This window comes from Populus euphratica, unplaced genomic scaffold (assembly GCF_000495115.2).
Source record: "Populus euphratica unplaced genomic scaffold, PopEup_1.0 scaffold157.1, whole genome shotgun sequence".
NCBI lineage: Eukaryota > Viridiplantae > Streptophyta > Magnoliopsida > Malpighiales > Salicaceae > Populus > Populus euphratica.
The window spans coordinates 470,166-491,648 of NW_011500044.1; the positions used below are offsets into that span (position 1 = coordinate 470,166).

The following is a 21,483-nucleotide window of genomic DNA, read 5'->3' on the forward strand; positions in this document are numbered from 1 at the left end:
TTTTTGCTCTGAAAACCCCCAGTTGATTTCTATAAAAGCTCCACTGGAGCTTGTGCAATGAGAAAAGTCACAGTACATACACTCTACAAAAGAGTAATCAGACGCCACATCAGTCCAAACAATAATGCCACCAACACCAAGCCGTTGCCACAGCAAGATTCAATATAATAAGTTGCCCGTTGCCAAAGCAACTGATAACAGTCATTGAAATGGACTCAAGGACTGTAGAAATGAACCCCGGGACCATTTCTTTTGTTTGATGGTAAGTTACATCGAGCCAAGAGAAAGACATTATGTTCCATGGATGATCCCAAACCCAAGGAACGTTTTTTGATAGTAGAAACATTGCTTGTGGAAACAAAAGTACAGGATGCTTCCCAGATAGAAGCACACAACTCGAGCTACACCTATCTAACTAAGAGAGCAATTTCAACAATGATGCAGCTAAAGCACCATACGGCTTCTCAACTACAGGCTTCGAAATCTTCTATTGCACCATCTTAGGTACATTAGACAGCTCATAACCAACCATAACCTGTCTTTATTTGTTAAGTTGCATTTGATTAGTATTCGAGGACAGGAGACAGATACGTATTTGGTTACAAGGATGAAAATAGTATCTCGGGGATAGTTTTAGTGTGAGTTCCTGTGAGAAGAAGAAATCCAAATTGTCCCAGCTTTTCGAGAATTAAAAAACTGAAAAATAATCCATGGCAAAGTGCCTAAAATTTAAAAAAAAATCGTTGTCTAATAGAGAGAACTAATAACGAAAGAAAGTAAAAAAGCCCTAACAAATAGCCTCCACAGAAAGGGTCTTGATAACATCATCACCACAGGTAGTCGAGCCAAATGTAGCTTCTGAAACATCAATGGTGCACGACTCCTGGCCAACACATGCCTGTGAAGAAGAACAAAAATGAAAAATTAACTGGTTGCAAAGAATAATAAAATAAAGTAGAAACAAAAGATAAACACTTTACCTTTTCGACAACAGATAATGCATCCTTTGATCCCTCACAGTATCCCTTCACAAAAGATCCACAAGCCCCTTGTGGATTACCGAAGCTAGCAAATTTAACAGCAGAAATCGGTCTTCCCTGGCATGAGAGCTCGATCTTCCTGTTCTCCTCAGCACTGATGCATGCTGATCCAATAGCAATAGCTTGGAAATTAACCGATGAAGGGTTTCCACCAAACTCTTCAAACAAGACCAATGAGTTATCGCCATTGCCATTGAGGAATGATCTTGGGACATGATACCTGACAAAGACATCAACTGGAACGTTAAAGCAACAGCAAAATTATCCTCAGAAAATAGTTCTTCGAAGGGAAAAAATGATCACCATCTTTGAGTTGGATGGCCACAGTTAGAGAGACATTTGTTGCTATCGTATGAACCTCGATAATCACATGGTTCAAGATTGCAATCACCCTCAGCTATGAAACTCGGCCAATATCGACCAATGCTGTTACCATTAACCCAAGCTAGACCTTTTCCCATTCCAAGTAAATCTACCACAACAGGATCTGTTCCCAGAGGAGCTTTGAACACGGTCTACAAAAATTAAAAATAATTTATAATATGTCACCACAAATTCCGTGTTTTAAACTATGGTTCAATCGCAATTTCAAACACAATATATTACACAAATAAACATGCATTATGTATAATACATTAAGGTTTTGAAACGCAACAGAAACAATAAATTGCACGTCTAATGCATTAAAATTAATTAATTTAATTTACCTTGTACCAAGTTAAGGTCCTGTTTACAGGGAAGCTATCTTCTTGCCACTTAAGAGACTGACTGCTGTAGAGTTCTTGATTCAGACCTTCCAATCCAATCTTGTATGACCATTTTTGTGATGATAAATCCTTGACAACTATCTCATCATCACCATGGTAGCCAATCAGTTCGACTGGACCAGTAATCCCAGATGGTGCCAGATCAAAATTGGCTCCATAGTTCTTCAAATTTATTGAAAAGAAAACATTAATTAAGCACTAATTAACAATACTTACTAAAAGATTATTAAAAATAAGGATTGATTTGTACCGTGAAACCAACTGTAGCGCTGAGCAGGCTAATTGTGTTTTTCTTATGATTCAATTTCACGTTTTGCTCAAAAACAAAACTCTCACCGCCATTCTTAGACCACTGAGAACCTATCACCATATGATAAATAAATTTATCCACATTGTAATTAAAATTTAAAATATATAAAAACAAATAAGAGTTAATATCCAAGATTTTTCTTTTTTCTTACCAATAAGTTCTCCATTAACAAAGGCATGAAGAATTTGGCCGCTACTTTTAACCCGGAGTGTCATATTATAACTCCAGACTGGATCATCTTTTTTAAGATTAACACTATTAAATAAAAAAATTAACCAAATAAATCTCCAATAATATAATAAATAATGTATTGAAACCAAAAAAATAATAAATAAACATCGAAAAATAACCTTGTCATGTAGAATAAATAATCACTCAAATCATTCGCCGCCTCTTTTTGGTCAAGAATCTGATTAACGGTGACATCTCCCTTTGCAAGAAGTATAGTCCTATCGTCCATTTCAGGTCTCCATGACCATTTAAGAGAAATGGGCTCATCTTCAGCGACGTTTGCTTTCTTGACCATCACTGATGTTTGAGTAGATACCTGGTAATATATAAGATTTAATAAAAATATTGTAATAAACTATAAATTTGATATAAAAAAATATAATAATAACCAAAAATAGTGATATATGTTTGAGCTGATAACTAATAATATTGATATACAACTTATAGAGTTTTGATAAATAAATTAATAACTTATAAAATTTTGATAAAAATATTAAAATAAACTATAAATTATAATTACCTTGGCTGTGTTGTAAGACACATTTAGACAATCTGGAAGTATACTAACAGACCATGCCGGTACTGTATAATTTACGCCTTGGAAATTGATTCTTTTATCACTCCCTTGGTCTACATTGGCCAAAAAACAGCTTGATCCACCTTCTTTTGAATATATAGTGCCCTAAAAAAAATAAAGATGCAATATTAAAACAAAATCAAGTATTAAATAATTAAAAAAAATAAAAATAATATTAAAAATAAGTATTAAATAATTAACAAAAAAAATTACCCAAACAGAATCATCACCCAAATCGACAGAGGAAACGTTCCCTGTTGTAAGAATATCCTCCATGGAATGCAATAGGTCATGAAGTTGCTTCAAATGCCCTCATTTTGGCTGGTTCAGGTTTCCTGTTAAGAATTATATTAAAAAATATAACTATAAAAACATATAAGAGTATGATCTCAAACTTTGTAGTAAAATCAATAAAATAATTCTTAAATAAGTTGTTACCATATTCATCGAGGGGTGCGTCATAATCATAGGATGTAGTAATGTATGGACCCCCAGCTGATCGACCAAAATTAGTTCCACCATGGTACTAAAATAGCATACTATAAAACTAGTGTTACAAAAAAATAAGTTAATTTGAGAAAATATAGTTATTATTAAATAAAATTGTGAAAATAAAAGATTTAAAGCTTAAACTAACCATATAATAGTTTTGGAAAGTGCCTCCCATCTGATAAAATCTTGCTACAGCAAAAGCAAGATCCTCAGCAGTCCTGTGTGGATCTTTACCACCCCAATTCTTATACCTTGAAAAAAGTAATTTTGAAAATTATAATTAAATAATATATTAATTTATATGGAGTTTTAATTAATATTATGTAAATAATATATAAATAAAAACACATGAATTACCAGCCAGTCCAATTCTCAGTCCACATTTTAGGAATATTTGATCTCCTAGGCTGGTATTGATCACAATACCAACCATTGCATGTACTGATCTGTTCACAGTAATTACAAAAATTAATCACAAAATGAAATTAAGATATTAATATTTATATTAAAATTAAAATCACTAATATTAATAAAAAAAATCATGATTACAAAAACCAGCTCTGACGTGCTAACAATAATTATTTAAAAATATCAATTTTTATAGTAAAATTAAAATTACTAATGTTAATAAATAAAATACTACATTTTCATAAGATTAATGCACAAATCAATCACAGATACTTTTTATTAGTAAAATTAAAATTACTAAGACTAGTCAAAAAAAGAAAATCATTATTAAAAAAATAAATCACAAACTAACATTAAGATATTACATTTTTGTAGGATTAATCAAAAAGATAAAATCATGAAAAAAAATAAAATAATATATACCATACCATTGGTTCTGGAGCATCGTCCTGCCGGCACATGAGCCATGGAACTCCAATGTCAAGAGATTGAGCCATGTTCGCGCACCAATTCATGTATGCCTTCCCTTCATCTCCATAAGATGACATGACATCGCCATATTCGTTCTCAATCTATATCCATTTTTATTTTAAATAATTAATATTTTGACAAAAACACTTACCATATATGACATGTAGCAAAAATTCAAAATAATAATAATAATAATAATAAATTTATAGTTTGAATATTTTTTCATATATATAAATTTCGCATACACACAACACTAATCAAACAAATAACTATGATTATTTTATTTTATTTTATTTTTTGCCACAATTTCTATGCATGCAATATATAACTCAACGCTAATCAATATTGAATATTACAATATTGTTATGAAACAAAAATTATATGAAATATATTTATAATATACCTGAGCAAGAATAACAGGACCTCCTTGTGATGCAAAAAGGTTTTCTCGTTTCACCATGTCAACAATCAACGTAGTGAAGTTTTGCATCTCATTCTGTAGTGAAAAAAAAAAACTGAATTAATTTAAATTAATTAATTATTAAACAGTAAATAATAACAAATTGAATTAATATGATGAAGATGGTATAAAATTAATTAATTAATTATATATATTACCTTGAAAACATCATTATCAGTTCTCATCTGAATACCAGGCATATTATGCAGCCACACAGGAAAGCCACTGCTCAATGAAAACTACATTAGAATTAAGCGAAAAATAAAAACATAATAATAAAAACAAAGAAAAAACCATCCTCATCTCATACCCATAATTCCATTCAGCACAAACATACGGTCCAATACGAAGAACAGCATAAAGTCCTTCATCTTGGATTGCTTTAAGAAACCTTACAAGGTCTAGATTGCCACTAAAATCATATTGCCGACGAGCAGGTTCATGAGCATTCCAAAAAACATAAGTTTCAATGGCATCTAGCCCACCTTCCCTTGATTTCTTCATCAAATCCGGCCACATCTATATATATAAATCAAAGTATAAACATAAGCTAAATGTTTATCAGAATCAGAGAATTATTAATATGTTGAAAAACTATCAAGATCAGAATATAAAATATTGCCTGAGTAGTGCTTCTAGGGTAATGGATTGATCCAGACACAAGAACTCTGTGCTTGCCATCAATAATGATGGCCCTATTATCATAAGTCACCTGAGTCGCAGTAGCCCACAGGCTGCCAGACGTGCAAAAACAAACGATGAAGAGAGCAAGAATCCCTGAAGACGACATGTTTATCGATCAAGCAAGAGAATGGTGAGTGGATATTGTCACCTGTTCTTATACATATAGAAGTAGAGAGTGAGTTAGAGACATATATGCTCGATCTCAAAAAGATGTTGTATCTTATCCTTATCCTTTTAAAATCAGATTGTTTATTTTTATATCTTTCTTTCTTTCATCTTAACTAGAAATTAAAATACAAGTAACCATATATCAAGAAATTAAAATAATATTAACTAATTCATGATAAATTTACACCATGCAACTCCCTGTTGCATTTATAGTTTTGATCGGTCTGTGTCGCGAATTGCTCCTGCTATTGAGTTCACTTATGGTCCTGGCGGGTCTGTTACGGTAAAGACATCTTCTAGCAGTGGGTCTGGTGCGTGTCCTGGCGGGTCTATTACGGTAAAGACGTCTTCTAGCAGCGGGTCTCGTGCGTTAGGGAAAAAGACTTCTTTAAACATTTGACTTCTTGAGCATAATATTTTCTTCTCCTCTACATAAAGTTTGTCTTTGCCGTGCTACCAGAGGTGGAATGATATTTTTCCAGGTGACCTAGAGATATTTGCATATTGATTGGAGATAATTTACTAGTTTAAATTTAATTTTTTGCATAGTTGAATTATATAGGCACTTAAAAAAAAAACCTAAAGGATGAGTCAAAGGGTATTTAAGTATTTTTTTTCCTCCATTTTTTTTACTATACTCTATTTGAAATAGGGGAAAATTAGTATTTTCAAAATAAAAAAAAAAAAAAGTTATTGACATATGTTGTAATCCAATTTTGGATTCACTAAGATTTTCTCAAATATTATTTTATTTGATTATTCATAACAAAAAAAAACAAAAAAAAAGTAATAATAATAAAAAAAAGAAGTAAAATATATTTTCTCGAGTCAACCGCATCTTTCGATCAAAACCGAGTCCACCGGGTCAATACGGGTCTCACCATGTTGACCGGGATGAAAAATGAGTTTCAGGTCGTTTCGGGTCAAAACTGTTATTTTTTGTCAAAACCGAGTTCACCAGGTCAAAACAGGTCCCGCCATGTCGACCGGGATGAAAAATAAGTTCCAGGCCGTTTTGGGTCAAAACCGAGTTCACGGGGTCAATACAAGTCCCACCATGTCGACCGGAATGAAAAATGAGTGTCGGGCCGTTTCGGGTCAAAACCGAGTCCACCAGGTCAATACGGGTCCCACCATGTCGACCGGGATAAAAAATGAGTTTCAGGCTATATTTTTTGTCAAAACTGTTATTTTTTGTCAAAAAACCCGATCCACCGAGTAGATACCCATATAAAGATTTTTTCGGTAATTAAAATTGATTTTTAGCGGTTGAAAAGCTTTTTCTAATACTGATTTGAGATTTTAATTTTACCCCTATAAATAAATATTATTATTATATAAAATAAAAAAAATACAATTTTGTCATAGTAGGCGGAGGATTTTTGCCAATGGTGGTTGTGCAGCTGTACATTGAAAATTTTGCACAATCCGTGATTTCTTTTTACCTCTTCATTGGCTATAAATAGCCAATGAAATGAAGCACAAAGGGAAGGAAAAAAAAAGAAAAGAAGAGAATTATGAATCCGCGCTTACTATTTGTATTAAATAGCTATTTGTATTACTATTTAATATTGTTTATGTATTTTCTACTTTTTCTTCATGCAAGTAAGATATTGATTTTTTTTCAAAACAATTTGAAAAATATCAAAAATATCCTAACCGTTAGATCTAATAGTATTTAAATTTGAGCCTTTGATTTTTTAGGATACAATAGGCTTTATCACACCAGATTCAAACCCAAATCCATCTCAGCCTTTAAAATAATCTGCTCTTCGATCCTGTTACACCACGTCATCAGGTGTACTAAACACTCGGTACACCGCGCCACGCCAGAATAAAGCTCAGACCATCTGGGCCGTCCGATCAGCTTCCAGATCAAGCCAATCACAGCCGCACGATCAGCTCATCCACGATCGAACGGTTTACAGCGTTCAGACGCACCGGTGCACCATACGCGCGTTCACACCGTAGCAAAGCTCAGAGTTTCTCTCTCCCCTCACCGGTGATTCTCTCTCTCCTCCGATCTTCCATTTCCGGCCATTTTAAGCGGCCAAACCACCACAGAAAGGTGCATCGCCTCCTCTGAAGCAAAACCCTGGTCGTTTTACACATTGTCACCGTCGAATCTGATGAGGGAGAATCGGCCAACTGGAGCTTCAAGTCGACTATTCTCCCTCATCAGCCATCAACGGCCGTTGAGACCACCACCATCAGAATCCTCGTCCTCAAATATACCAGAATCGACTATTTGTTTGCTGGAATCTCGCTGGAAAATCTCGCCGCCTCCAACAGTAACTGCGCATGAGCCACACGTGCCGCTAGTGGTATTTTCATAAATTTCTGATAAATCTGAGGGTATTTCAGTCTTTTACCTATACAGTGGCACTCATGTAATTTTTATGATTTTTTATGGTATTTTTGACATTTTTATATTTAAATACTTATAAATTTTTTGCATGTAAAGAAACAAAAATAAATTTAATATAAATAACGACGTGGGTCCAACACCCATTTTATCATGTCACTATTTATGGGTCAAAACCCGATTCTCAAGAATGGATATACCCATTTCTCAACGATATCAAAATAATTTTTGTTTTATAAAATAAATATTATTTATCGACACGTCTCTTTTATTTACAGAAAAGGACCGATGTCAAAAATTTAAATATCAAATATGGATTATGTCAATTATTATTTTTTTGGTAAATCAGACGCAACTCTCCTTTTTAAGGACAAACGTCGACATTTTAGACAAAATTTTCTACTTTTAGGGACTGATGTCATTTTTAACGTGTCTCCTATTTTTAGGAACCGACATTAACTATCTTAAAATTTTTTGCAAATAAGCTCAAAATATAATAGCATTTGAATCAAATGAAAAACACACAAATAAGGGTAACCTTTCTCTGAAAGGATGTTTTAAGGGTGGTGTCTACCTTCCCTTAATCATAACTAACTCGGTACCCAAATCTCTGGGACCAGTGTCTAATTTTAGATTTCTAGTTCCCTCAAATTACTAGATGGCGACTCCAATAAAATCTTTATTTCCCCTAATCAAGAAAAAAAAAATTATTCTTTTTATTAAAATAAACAAAAAAAAGTGGAGTCGTCGCCCAACGTCGCGAAGCGACAACATATGCAGCTCATGTCCAGCAAATGGATGTTGCTCATGCCCCTCAAAAGGCATGTGTGACATCATACTTCAACAAAAAATTCTCAACAAACGTGTCATCCAAAGCATCCAGTTAAGGCAAAGCTGTTCGGATATAGCATGTTACTCCAATCACGATGGTTTGACAATGATTGAGTTTTTTTCTTTTCTGTTTTTTTTTCTCTCTTCTCCTTGAAATTTGCACCAAGCCAGCCAAAAATCAAAGTTGTCCTATAAATCTCTGGCCTAAATCTTTCAATATTAATGAAAATTTAAACTTAATTTAGAAATAAAATGTGTGAATTAGAAAATAAAATATGAAGATATTGAGTGGATTGAAATGAGTTTTAAATATTACCAAAAAAAAGTCTTCGAGCATGTTATTTTAAAAGTAATCCAAAATGAAATGCAAATCCCCTAGATAAAATATGTAAGGATAAGGTTAGTGAAGTAGATATTATGTTATGCAAGTAGATTGCATATTTATACTAAAAAGATGATCATAGATTCTGAAAATTTGAAGAAAAAAATTATTTATGTGTTGATTTTAAAAGTAAAAAAATACAAAAAAAATGGCCTAAAATAAAAAAAATATAGAAACAGGAATAAAAGTTAAATGAAAGTGATGCATGAGAAAATAAAGATATTGAAATAAAATTTAATTAAATTCAAAATACCCAGCTTAAATTCAGTATAAATAAGCAATAAAATCTAAAAAAATTTACTCTGAAACATAAAAGGGTATAAAAAATGTTATATTGAGAATTAATAAAATTCTTATATATGTGTGTTGTGTATATGCACTTGCACTGTCAGCTTTGCTTAGAAAAAGAAGGAAATGAAAGGTCTTCATATTTTTTAAGCTTGATCTTTGTAAAACCTAAGGAAAATTAAAGACCAAGGGGAACAATGTGAGATTGTGCTAGTATAAATACTTAATCATTTGAAATTATAAAAATACAATGAGGGGAAAATAAGAAGTTAGAGAGAGGAATTTAGGGAGGTGAAGGAAAAAGAAAAGGCTTGGAAAACTTTTGACTAGTTAGCTGCATATTATTTCCTAATAAATTTTTTTAAGTTTATTTGAATAAGTTATCATGAAGTTTAATTGGTGTTTTTTATTGACTTCTAAATTCTTGAATTTAGAGTTCTTATATAAGAATTGTGGGGTTTATGAAATTATTATAGGTTGATGTTATTAGAGTGGAATAGCATCGAAATGGCTTAAAATAATAGGTTATTTGAGAAAACAAGTTTGGTAATATTACATATTATAAGGCAACCAATTTTAAAAGAAATTAAGTAAATGGTTTTAAACTTGTAGAAATTGTATGTTTTGATGAGAATTGACGTGGATGTGGTGATCTAGAATGAAATTAATGATTGTATCTAGTGGATATGGTGATCTAGAATGAAATTAATGATTGTATCTAGTTGTGGTAGAATTATAGCAGCATCTTGGATGAGGATTTTGTAAGATAAATATGTAAGATTGTATTTTAATTCATGAAGGGTATAATTAATGTTGATAAGATGATTTATGATAGAAATTAAAAGAAAAGAATGAGAAAAATTAAGACCTTAAGGTCACTCGTATGAAGAAATTTAAGAAGTTGGGATAATTAAAAAAATAGAGAGAAATTAAACAATTATATGTTTTGAAAAATTAAGTTAAAAACTTGTATTTGAAAAATTAAGTTAGTAAACTTGTATGAGTAATAATGGAAGTAATGATCACAAAAATTAAAAATGTTTAGTTCATGACATGGGACGTACCATGATGGAAGTTCTTGTAATGAAACTTAGTCATGGTTCTTAAGTTTATAAGAATTGACAGCAATGAATTGGTCTTCTTTTGATAGAGAACACCTCAACAACTGGACGATGGAGTAAAGTAGGTGCTGGTACATTATATATAGTAGGTACATGTCCTACATATTGATAATTTTATTTTTATCATTTGAATTGTTTTAATTGCGATGTTTTTTAATGTGTAATTTATGAATATTAAATGAAAAGAAAAAGGACAGAAATGCGAACTTAATTAGCTATTTAAGGTAATTTGAAAGTTAATAATGTCAACGTGATATATTAATAACAGCATTTACTTTAATAAAAATATAATTATTAAGGACTTGATTAGTTTTCCTGAAATATAAAAAGGCTAGTGATGTCAATAATTTATTAACGTTACCATGAATATGAAAGGAATAAATGGAATTGAACGTGATTAGTTGTTATAAAAATACAATTAGGTTAATGATGTCAACATGTTCTTTGACATCAACATGAACATGAAAGGAATAAATGAAATTGGACTTGATTAATTGTTTTGGATTATAAGAAGGTTAATGATGTTAATAGGTTCATTGATATCAACATGAACATGAAATAAACAATTGGAAATAGACTTAATTAGCTTTCCTTGAAAAATAAAAAGGTTAATGATGTCAATTAGTTCATTAACATCTACATCTACTGAAAAACTTGATTAGCTATTTAATGGAATGAAAGCTAATGATACCAAACAAATATAGTATCAATATACCTTTGATTAGTCACGTTCAAGATGATGGCTATTGATATCAATTTAAAGTTGATATTGACATCAAAGATAAGGAATGATAAGTAACTAGGATTAATAGATTATTAGCATGGGATAAAAAATAAAAAAAGAGGAAAAAAAAGAATATAGCTACATTTTATTTAATTTAATATTGTTAAGTAAATTATATCATTTGTTTGTATTTGTTTATTGTATTTTTTAGAGTCATCTCATACAAGTCAAAAGTAAACTTATTTATTATTTTTGTTTACATAAACTAGGTATAATATGCTCATTCTGAATTCTGAATTGTAATATATTTTTGTTTAAATATGGCTCTTTATATTTATCTACTTTTATTATTTATACTAAAATTTTATATAAACTCTCTAACCTTTATTATGTTATATAAATATTTATAAGTTATTTTAAATGGTAATTATTGGAAGATGGTTGATGTAGATTGTGATCCAAAATGATTGTATTAAGGAATTGAGATCAAAAAATAAAAGTAAAATAAATATTAAATTAATAACTTGAGATATTTTGTTATAAAGGGAACTCCACTAGAATTTTAGTAATACTTGTGGTAGAGCACATGATATTAAAAAAAATCCTAGTAATTCTATGTTAAAGTATGTATCTTTATCCTGAAAATTTAAGTTTATTACATGTCCTCTCATTTATTTTATCTTTCAATTATAGTTTTGTTTTTTTACTAGTCTTTATTTGTTTTGAATTTTTTTATATTTTTTTTAAAAAAGAAGTTTCATTCCTTTTCATTTGATTTTGTTTAGTTTTTATATCAAATATGGTATTAATTCTTTTTATTATTATTATTTGCTTGATTTCTTTTTTTCTTTCTTTCAATTTTGTCCTTAACATTTTACGTCATTTTTTTCCATATTTGGTCCTTATTCTTTTAATTTTTTTATAATTTTCTAAATTTATTTTTTCTTTCAATTTTTTCTCTTAACATTTCATTTTATTTGTTTTTTATTCAATTTTAAGTCCTCATTCTTTTAATTACTCTTTTTCTATCCTTTTCTTATTTTATTTTATTTTTTTAACTAAGTCTCATTATTTTTTTATTATCTTTTATCAAATTTGATAATCATATTTTGATTAATATTTTTTATTTTTATTTTTTTGATAATTAAGAATTTTGTTCAAGATTTCTTTTTTAGTCTTCTATAGGGTCAAATTGTTCTCATGATCCGAGTTGTTGGTTTTGAAGATTTGCCCAATTTAATTTCTATCTGTTTTTATTGTTTTTTTAATTTTATTATTTGACATTAAGTTATTGAAAACACTTAAAGACTTGAATATTTTGTGGTATGTCAAGGTAACTGATGAGAGCCATTGAACTGGCATTTAATGGATAGTAGAGATGAAAACCAGTCAACAATCAAGCCATGAATACTTCATGTCATTTCTTTATTCACATAAACCTACTCCTTGCATATTATTATCATATATATACACAGTAGCACCAAGCCAAAAGATATTTAACCTATTTCTCCCCAAACCACAGCAGAGATGGTGCCCACAACACTGAAATCCTAGCAGTTCCTTACCCTTAACCCACTCTAGCAACAACACCCCTTATCCCAGAGAACTTCCCAGATCTAATTTGGAGTTATAAGCCTACCATGCTCCATGTCTATTGACAGCATAGATGTTGCTTACAAGAACAGAAAACAGCTTGAAGGTTGAGGGGTTAGGGAGGAGATTTCAAAATACTTGTGGAAGAGGCTGTAGCTAGCTAGAAAATGAAGGTCTCTGGCCAACATCATGTTATGATTTAATTTTTTAGCAAGAAAGTTTATAAGTTTATTTCTAATGGCAGATCAATGTTAAAAACAATACCACTGAGAAAACGAAAAACCCTTGTTCAATAGAGAGAACTAGAAATAAAAAACCCTAACAAAACGAAAAAAATCCAAATACATACCAATGCAAAAACTAAGAACATTGTTCAATAAAGAACACTAATAACTAAAAAAAAAAAAAAAGCCCTAACAAATGGCCTCCACAGCAAGAGTCTTAATGACATCGTCACCACAGGTCGTCGAGCCAAATGTATCTTCAGAAACATCAATGGTGCAAGACTCCTGGCCAACACATGCCTGTGAAGAAGAATAAATGAGAAATTAACATTCAATTATTTGTTCGAACACTCGGTTGTAACAATCAACAAAACAAGAAAAACCTCGAGGTAAGATCGATTTACCTTTTGGATAATAGAAAAGGCATCATTCGAGGCTTCACAAGTGCCCTTCGAAAAAGATCCGCATGTCCCTAGTGGATTGCCGAAGCTGGCGAATTTAATTGCAGAAATTTGCCTTCCTTGGCATGAGAGCTCGATTTTCTTGTTCTCCTCAGCACCGACGCATGCTGATCCGATTGCAATAGTTTGGAAATTAACCGAAGAAGGGTCTCCTCCAAATTCCTCGAACAAGACCAAAGTGTTATCACCTTCGTTGTTAAGGAAGGATCTAGGAACATGATACCTGTAGAGAATGAATAGAACAAGACATCAAATCACAGTCACAACAAAAAAATCATTCAAAAAACAGTTCTTAAAAAAAAAAAAAACTATTACCATCTTTGAGTTGGTTTGCCACAATTGGTTACACATTTGTTGTTATCGTAGGAGCCTCGATAATCGCATGGATCAAGACTGCATCCATCCTCAGCAATGAAACTTGGCCAGTATCGACCAATGCTGTTACCATTAACCCAAGCTAGACCTTTTCCCAGGCCAAGTAAATCCACCACAACAGGATCTGTTCCCAGAGGAGCTTTGAAGGTAGCCTACAAAAATAAAAATAGAAAACATATATATATGAGCATGCATGCATGAAGCTACATGTAATCAATAGATCATTAGGGTTAAGATTTACCTTATACCACGTAAACATCTTGTTCGTGGGGTAATTATCTTGTTGCCATTTCGAAGAATCAGAGCTATAAAGGTTTTGATGTAAGCCTTCCAATCCAACCTTATAGGACCATTTGTGTGAAGATAAATCTTTAATTATTATTTCATCGTCATGGTATCCAACAAGCTCCACAGGGCCACGAACACCAGCTTGTGTCAAGTCAAAATTAGCACCATAGTTCTATAGAATAATAAAAAAGAAAAAAAAACGTTAATTAGATGACTAAAAAATCAAGAATTTCACTTCAATAAATAATTATTAAGATTATTAAGATTAATTACCGCAAATCCAACCGTAGCACTGAGCAAAGTAATGGTGTTTTTCCCCTTATTTAATTTTATTTTTTGCTCAAAAACATAATCAAAAACTCCATACTTAGCCCATTGAGAACCTAACAAAAAAAACAACAATGTTAGCATCCTAATTAATATATAAAATATATAATAAACCCTTATAAATAAGAAGGATTTGGTTGTTACCGATAAACTCCCCATTAACAAATACATGAAGTACTTGACCACTGCCTGTAATCCGAAGAGTCATATTGTCCCCCCATATGGGATCGTCTTCCTTAAGACTCACACTGTAAATTAAAAATAATTAATTAGGTAATTAATTAGATAAGTAACGAATAACATTAAAATAAGAACAGAAAGTATACCTTGTCATGTAGAAGAGATAATCACTCTGATCATTTCCTGCATCTTTCTGGTCAAGAATCTGATTGACCGAGACCTCTCCTTTTCCAAAAAGAATCGATTTATCGTTCGTCTCGGGCCTCCATGACCATGAAAGAGCAGCGGGCTCATCCTCAGCAACATTTTTTTTCTTTACCATCACAGATGTTTGAGCTGAAACCTAACAATATTAATTATAAACAATTGTTAAATAAAACATGAAAAATAAAATTTAATAAACTACAGATTTATATAAATTAATCCCATTTACCTTAGCCGTATTGTATACCACATCTTGGCAATCAGGCAGTATACTAACAGACCATGCAGGCACCTCATAATCTATGCCTTGAAAATTGATTGTTGTATCGTTTCTAGAGTCTGTATTGGTCAAAAAGCAGCTCGATCCCTTCTCAGTTGAGTATATAGTGCCCTAATAAATAAATAAATATACAATAATTTTAACATAATATATATTAAGCTTCAATGTGTCTAATTAAATCCTTGATAATAAAGAAGTTATATACAAACCGAGACAGAATTGCCAAAGTCAACTGAGGAGATGTTCCCTCGTGTAAGAGTATCTTCCATGGAGTGCAACACATCATGAAGCTCCTTCAAATGCCCCCATTTTGGTTGATTCAGATTCCCTATTGAAATCATATAATATATGATCATGATAATATAATTATAATTATGATAAAACGAATAATAATTTAGCTACATAAACAGCTGATCGTTAAATAGTTTATTACCATATTCATCTAATGGAGCATCATAGTCATAAGATGTAGTGATGTATGGACCGCCGGCTGTTCTACCAAAGTTGGTTCCACCGTGATACTGAAATACATAATAAAATATTTTTAAACAAATTAATTATTGTTATTATTGTCATTAACAAAAAGAATTTATGAACATATAAGATTTAAACCAACCATATAGTAATTCTGGAAAGTGCCTCCAAGTTGGTAAAATCTTGCTACAGAAAAGGCAAGATCCTCAGCAGTCCTGTGTGGATCTTTACCACCCCAGCTCTTAAACCTAAAGAAATCAATTTTAAGAATTAAATTAAATAAGATTTAATTACTACTGGGTTTATATGTCAAACAAGAAATTAAAACAAAGTTTAAATATTAAAAATAAATAAATAAAAACGTATGAGTTACCAGCCGGTCCAATTCTCAGTCCACATTTTAGGACTAGTTGGCCTATTAGGAGTGAATTGGTCACAGTACCAGCCATTGCATGTGTTGATCTGGTAACAAAAATCAATCACAAGAATTAAATAAAATAAATATTTCTAGAATAAATTAATAAATTTGAGAAGAAAAGGAGTGTACCATCGGTTCTGGAGCATCGGCCTGCTGGCACATGAGCCATGGAACTCCAATGTGAAGAGATTGAGCCACGTTTGCGCACCATTCAATATACGCCTTCCCTTCATCCCCATAAGACGACATGACGTTGCCATATTCGTTCTCAATCTGGAAACAATTTAATTTGTCAATAAAGAAGAATAATAATTAATGAGTTTATTTAAGATTTAAAATATAAAATATATATTAAATAAAAAAAATGCACCTGGGCAAGAATAACAGGTCCTCCTTGTGATGCAAAGAGATTCTCTTGCTTCACCATGTTAACTATCAGTGTAGTGAAGTTCCTCATCTCATTCTGAAGATAAAAATTAACAGAATAAATTAATTATAATAAATGATTAGTTGTACTAAAGACTATAATTAATGCTTAAATAACTATTTTCTTACCATGAAAACATCATTAGCAGTTCGCAACTGAACACCAGGCATGTTATGCAGCCATACGGGGAACCCACTGAGCAATAAAAATTAAAAGAATTAAAAAAAATACACTGGAATTCAATTAAATAAATTAAAAAACTATTAAATACCCATAATTCCATTCAGCACAAACATATGGTCCAATACGAAGAACAGCATAGAGCCCTTCGTCTTGAATTGTCTTGAGAAACCTTATAAGGTCCAGGTTGCCACTGAAATCATATTCCCGACGAGCAGGTTCATGGGAATCCCAGAAAACGTAAGTTTCAACGGCGTCCAGTCCCCCTTCCTTGGATTTCTTAATCAAGTCCGGCCACATCTATAAAATTAAAATATAAATTATTATGTTGAACTCAAGTCCGGCCACATCTATAAAATTAAAATATAAATTATTATGTTGAACATATATATATATATACACACTGGGATTAAAAAAAATTATAAGAATACCTGGGCAGTGCTCCGGGGATAATGGATGGAACCAGACACCAGAAGTTTATGTTTGCCATCGATGATGATAGCTCTGCCATCGTAGGTAACCTTACTAGCAGTAGCCCAAGGAGCGAGTGTGAAAAATAAAAGGGTGGCGAGCAATACCTTTGAAGGTTGCATTCTTTGTTTCTTTATCGGGAAGCAAAAGCAGAGTGAAAAATAATGTATTTAATGCTTGAATTTATAGGAGTATGTATCCTGTTAGTTGAGATTTACTCAATCTGAAATTCATCACCGATCTATTATCTTTTTAAACAGATATATTTTATCGTAAAATCTGGTCTCCTGACGTGTCTCTTATTCTATAATTATTTTATTTTATCCTAAAATCCGATCACAAATTATCTTTTATTTTATGTACTTGGATTCTGTATCCGTTTGTGTTTAAGTTTAATTCCAGGATTTAAGTTTAGTTGGGAGCAAACTATATATATTATTATCCATTCTATAAAAATAAGCAAATAAAATATGATTTTCAATAATAGAATGTTTTCCTTTTATTCCATGTATATTTCTTATCCAAAATACTATTACAATTTAATCTTTTATTCACAGCAATTATCTCTTCTGGCCAAAGATTTAGTTTCGCTTCTTTTTTTTTAATTTGAATTTAAGTTAACTCTCCTCACGCCATGCAAACGAACTCTATCCTATTTATCCATTTAATAAAAATAAAATAAAATCCACATAATTAAAATAAAATCCCTCCTTACTTTAATTTTCTTATTTCGTGATCGTGATCGTGATCGACATGTTTTAAAAATTAATTTTCTTGTTTTATTTTGAAATCTAAAATCAAATACTGATTTTAGACGTTAGTTTTCTAATCAAATTGGACCGCTCAAGAATTACAAAAAAGCCGCACCTCCTCAGCTTATCTTCAAGGCACTATAGAATCCTGGAGCCTAGCTAATCAAAACAGCACCGCCGGCCTTTCCGGGGGCGGATTTTTGGTGGGAAAATTAGAGCAGTGCTGTGGACTGTTATAATAGGCTTGGGTTTTGTTAAGAGAGTAGGATTAGAAGAACTCTGCTGGAGATCATCGATCTGTTATGGACGGACCACCCCACCTCCTGGTCTGCGAGGATGCCATTCACCACAATGCTTCAAAACAAGAGTAATGGCCACTGAAGGCTTGGGAAGGTGAGTTTGTTCTCCTTATGGTTTCAGATTCAAGTTCTTCGTTGTTTATACGATGACGACTGAAGGTTTAAATGGTCGTTAATTTCAGAACCCGTGGGATTAATCCGAACACCCACATTAATCAAAAAAAATAATGGCTCAATTGAAAATTATTTGGTGTTTATACAATTATTTAATATTTCTTTATTACTTTACATAGATGGAAGCTGGTTTGTTATCAGTTCCATTAAAAAAACAAGAAACCATAATTATTATTAAAAAAAACTCTCAAAATAATTATTTTTTATTCATTCTAGAATCAGTTTATCTCAAGGCTAATATATATATATATAAAGAGGAAAACCCTAATGATATTGAATAAAAAAATAAACTGATCGGTGATAAGAGAATTAGCATAACAGCCATAATAAGCAGAGTGACAAGAAACCAACAAGCTACCATGCAGATTGTCACATGTCAACTGGGATTTTAATGCGAGACAGAACAGAGCAGGCATGAGACCACCATAACTTACAAGGACGATTGCAGTAAGCTGGAATGATGCTCGGATAGCAGAGAATGGCAGCAGTTGAAATGATGCCAAAAACCCTAGGATACCGCAGGAGTCAGCAACTCCCCATCTGACACCGGAGGATTAAAAAAAAAACAACTGCAGTCCTGTAACATCAGGAAGCCAGAGAATGACGTCCGTATGACATCGGGAGCCCAAAAGCAGCATGTAACACCAAAAGACTAGAAGGCAGCAGCGAGCCATAAAAACATCAGTACCAAATCACCATTGAAGGGCCATTGCAGATCCATATTGATACAATAGATTCTCCTACAGGCTGGAAGAACCGAAGGGAGGGGTGGGGATATATAGGGAGGAAGCAAGAAGAGAAGACGGTGCTGAAAAGAGAGAATTATTTACCACCTGATGGGTCACCATGACACTGCTCTCACTACCATTCTCTTAATAGATTCTATTCAGCTAAAATTAGTTATTCTGCTGCTATATAAATAATCAATCAACAGATTTAACAGCAAATAAAAACTAGGCAAGCAGGGGGATGGGACGAGAAGCAAATCAAGTGAAGATGCTGCTGAAAGATTTAAAGCAGTGGGCACTACAGCAATCGAACTGGTCCCCTGCTCTTCAAAATGATGCGTGTAGCAATAAGCAAAAAAGCAGACACCTTGAAATGCAAGCTACACATAATCTATGTTCACTGTCTTTCTAAGACAAGCCGTGATAGAGTAATCAAGCAAGTAATCTTTGCAAAATGCAAGCTACAAACAAGTATTTAGTGCCCATTTGTGAATCACCAGCCTTTGGCTATTTTTTTACCTTCCATGGCTTTCACTCAAAAGCAGAATTCCAAAATGTTTGGTAATACTTGCAAGCTAATATCACTGCCCTTCCACACATGATTTTAGAGTTTCAATTTGTAGCTTTCGAGAAGACGGCCGCAGCAAAAAGCCATAGCTTTCCCAAACGGACCCTAATCAAATCATTTTACCCCCAACATTAACAGAAATTTTATTCCTTTCATGTAAATTAAACATCATAAACATTACAAATCTCCATCCCTAATGGAGCATTTTCACCTACAAAACACACAAACCTAATAAGACTTACAACTCTAAAAATTAACACTAATCAACAGTAACTCTTAGCTCACTTAATTATCACTATCACTATTGTTAACATTATTGCTAGCAGTAATATTGTTATTACCGGTATGGTGGTGGTGGTGGTGGTGGTGGTGATTTCCGCTAGCATTCCCTCCCTTTCTCCCGTTCTTCAACTGCGAAATCTCCATCTGTGTCTGCATAAAAAACTGCATCCTTTGTAACTCCAACTCTTTCGAGAACTTCATCCTTGTCTTCTCCATCTCCACCACCTGCTGCAACTTGGCAGTCTCAGCTTGCTCATAAGCTTCCCCAAACTTCAACATTGCTTGCGTCAACATCCTAATCGAATTCCCCCACCCTCCTTTCTTTTCCTTCCCTCCTCCTCCTTTCCCACCCGCTTCCCTCTCAACCACCACTCTTCTTTTCTTCTGCGGCGGAAAACTACCATCCTCTTCCTCCTCCTCCTCCTCCTCCTCCTCTTCGTCGTCGTCGTCGTCGTCGTCATCCTTACCCCATTTCCGAGCCTTCATATTCTGATTCCTCCTGAAATGATACTGGTTAGTCCCGCCCCTCCTACTACTACTCCGAACCCTAACAGGAATCGCAAATGGAAATTTACTGCCACTACCAACAGCAGGAACCCTCGCAGTAGACCCAATTAGTCTATCCAAAGGATCAAAAAAAGGCCAAGAACTTACCCCACCGCCAGAAGCCATTTTCGCTTTCTCCAATTTATACTTCTTCTTCACGGTATCAATTCTATTCTTGCACTGGATATCAGTTTTCGCAGATTTTGAATAATCTTCTCTACTACTGACAATTTCAGCCACATCTTTCCAGTGCTTCTGCTTTAAGTTCCCTCTGCTCAACTCTAAATACCTTTCTCCCCAAGCATCAATCAACACAGCCGTGGCTCCTTCGCTCCAGCAATCCTCTCTTCCTCCTCCTCCGCTTCCGTTCGCTTTCGACTTCGTCGGCAAAACAAGTGCTAAGCTGTTGTCAGTCTGTTGTGGCGGAGGGGGTGGAGGCACGGTGGCGGTAGCTGGAACAGTCACGGTGATCCTTCCGTTCGGTGGTGGTGGTGACGGTGACGGTGAGGAAGACTCGGTGGTGTTTGAGTGTGACTGTATATCATCATCATCATCCATGACGGAGAGTCGGTGAGATCAACGGTCAGATCTGTTTTCTAGATTCTGGTGAGAGAAAGAGAGTGAGTGAGAAAGAGAGAGAGAGAGAGGAGGAGGAGGAGGAGGAGATGGTTTTTTAGGTGATGGGTTTTTGATGGATGACGGGAAAGTAAACGGTGACGGTGAAGAAGTGACACGTGGTGGGAGAAGGATGGAAGAGAAAGGTTGAGGTGGAGGAGTATGATTGGGGAGGAAATAAATTCCGTCACCGGCAAGGATGGAAGTGGGACTGGGGATTGCGTTGCCGGCTTGCTAGGTGAAAGCACGTGTATGCAGCTACTATGCTGCGTCGAAAGGGATAAAATCATTTATGGTC

At 33.2% G+C, this 21,483-nt stretch overlaps 2 protein-coding genes and 1 pseudogene across 2 annotated transcripts; all 3 read right to left on the reverse strand.

Moving 5' to 3' along the window:
* Nucleotides 1–518: 518 nt before the first annotated feature.
* Nucleotides 519–5,715, reverse strand: LOC105107404 (beta-galactosidase 15-like; annotated as a pseudogene).
* A 7,452-nt stretch (nucleotides 5,716–13,167) lies between these two features.
* On the reverse strand, nucleotides 13,168–17,357 carry LOC105107405 (beta-galactosidase 15-like). The gene is made up of 17 exons (XM_011001319.1): nucleotides 17,182–17,357; nucleotides 16,842–17,050; nucleotides 16,699–16,765; nucleotides 16,514–16,606; nucleotides 16,273–16,416; nucleotides 16,099–16,187; nucleotides 15,868–15,973; nucleotides 15,685–15,772; nucleotides 15,461–15,579; nucleotides 15,201–15,362; nucleotides 14,914–15,110; nucleotides 14,732–14,835; nucleotides 14,534–14,643; nucleotides 14,214–14,432; nucleotides 13,913–14,124; nucleotides 13,541–13,820; nucleotides 13,168–13,436 (listed from the first exon to the last, which is right to left on the reverse strand). Exons 1-17 carry the CDS (start codon nucleotides 17,341–17,343, stop codon nucleotides 13,326–13,328), a joined length of 2,472 nt encoding a protein of 823 aa, XP_010999621.1. The 5' UTR covers nucleotides 17,344–17,357; the 3' UTR covers nucleotides 13,168–13,325.
* A 2,764-nt stretch (nucleotides 17,358–20,121) lies between these two features.
* Nucleotides 20,122–21,128, reverse strand: LOC105107409 (trihelix transcription factor ASIL2-like). Its single transcript, XM_011001322.1, has 2 exons — nucleotides 20,492–21,128; nucleotides 20,122–20,249 (listed from the first exon to the last, which is right to left on the reverse strand). Exons 1-2 carry the CDS (start codon nucleotides 21,126–21,128, stop codon nucleotides 20,122–20,124), a joined length of 765 nt encoding a protein of 254 aa, XP_010999624.1.
* Nucleotides 21,129–21,483: the final 355 nt, after the last annotated feature.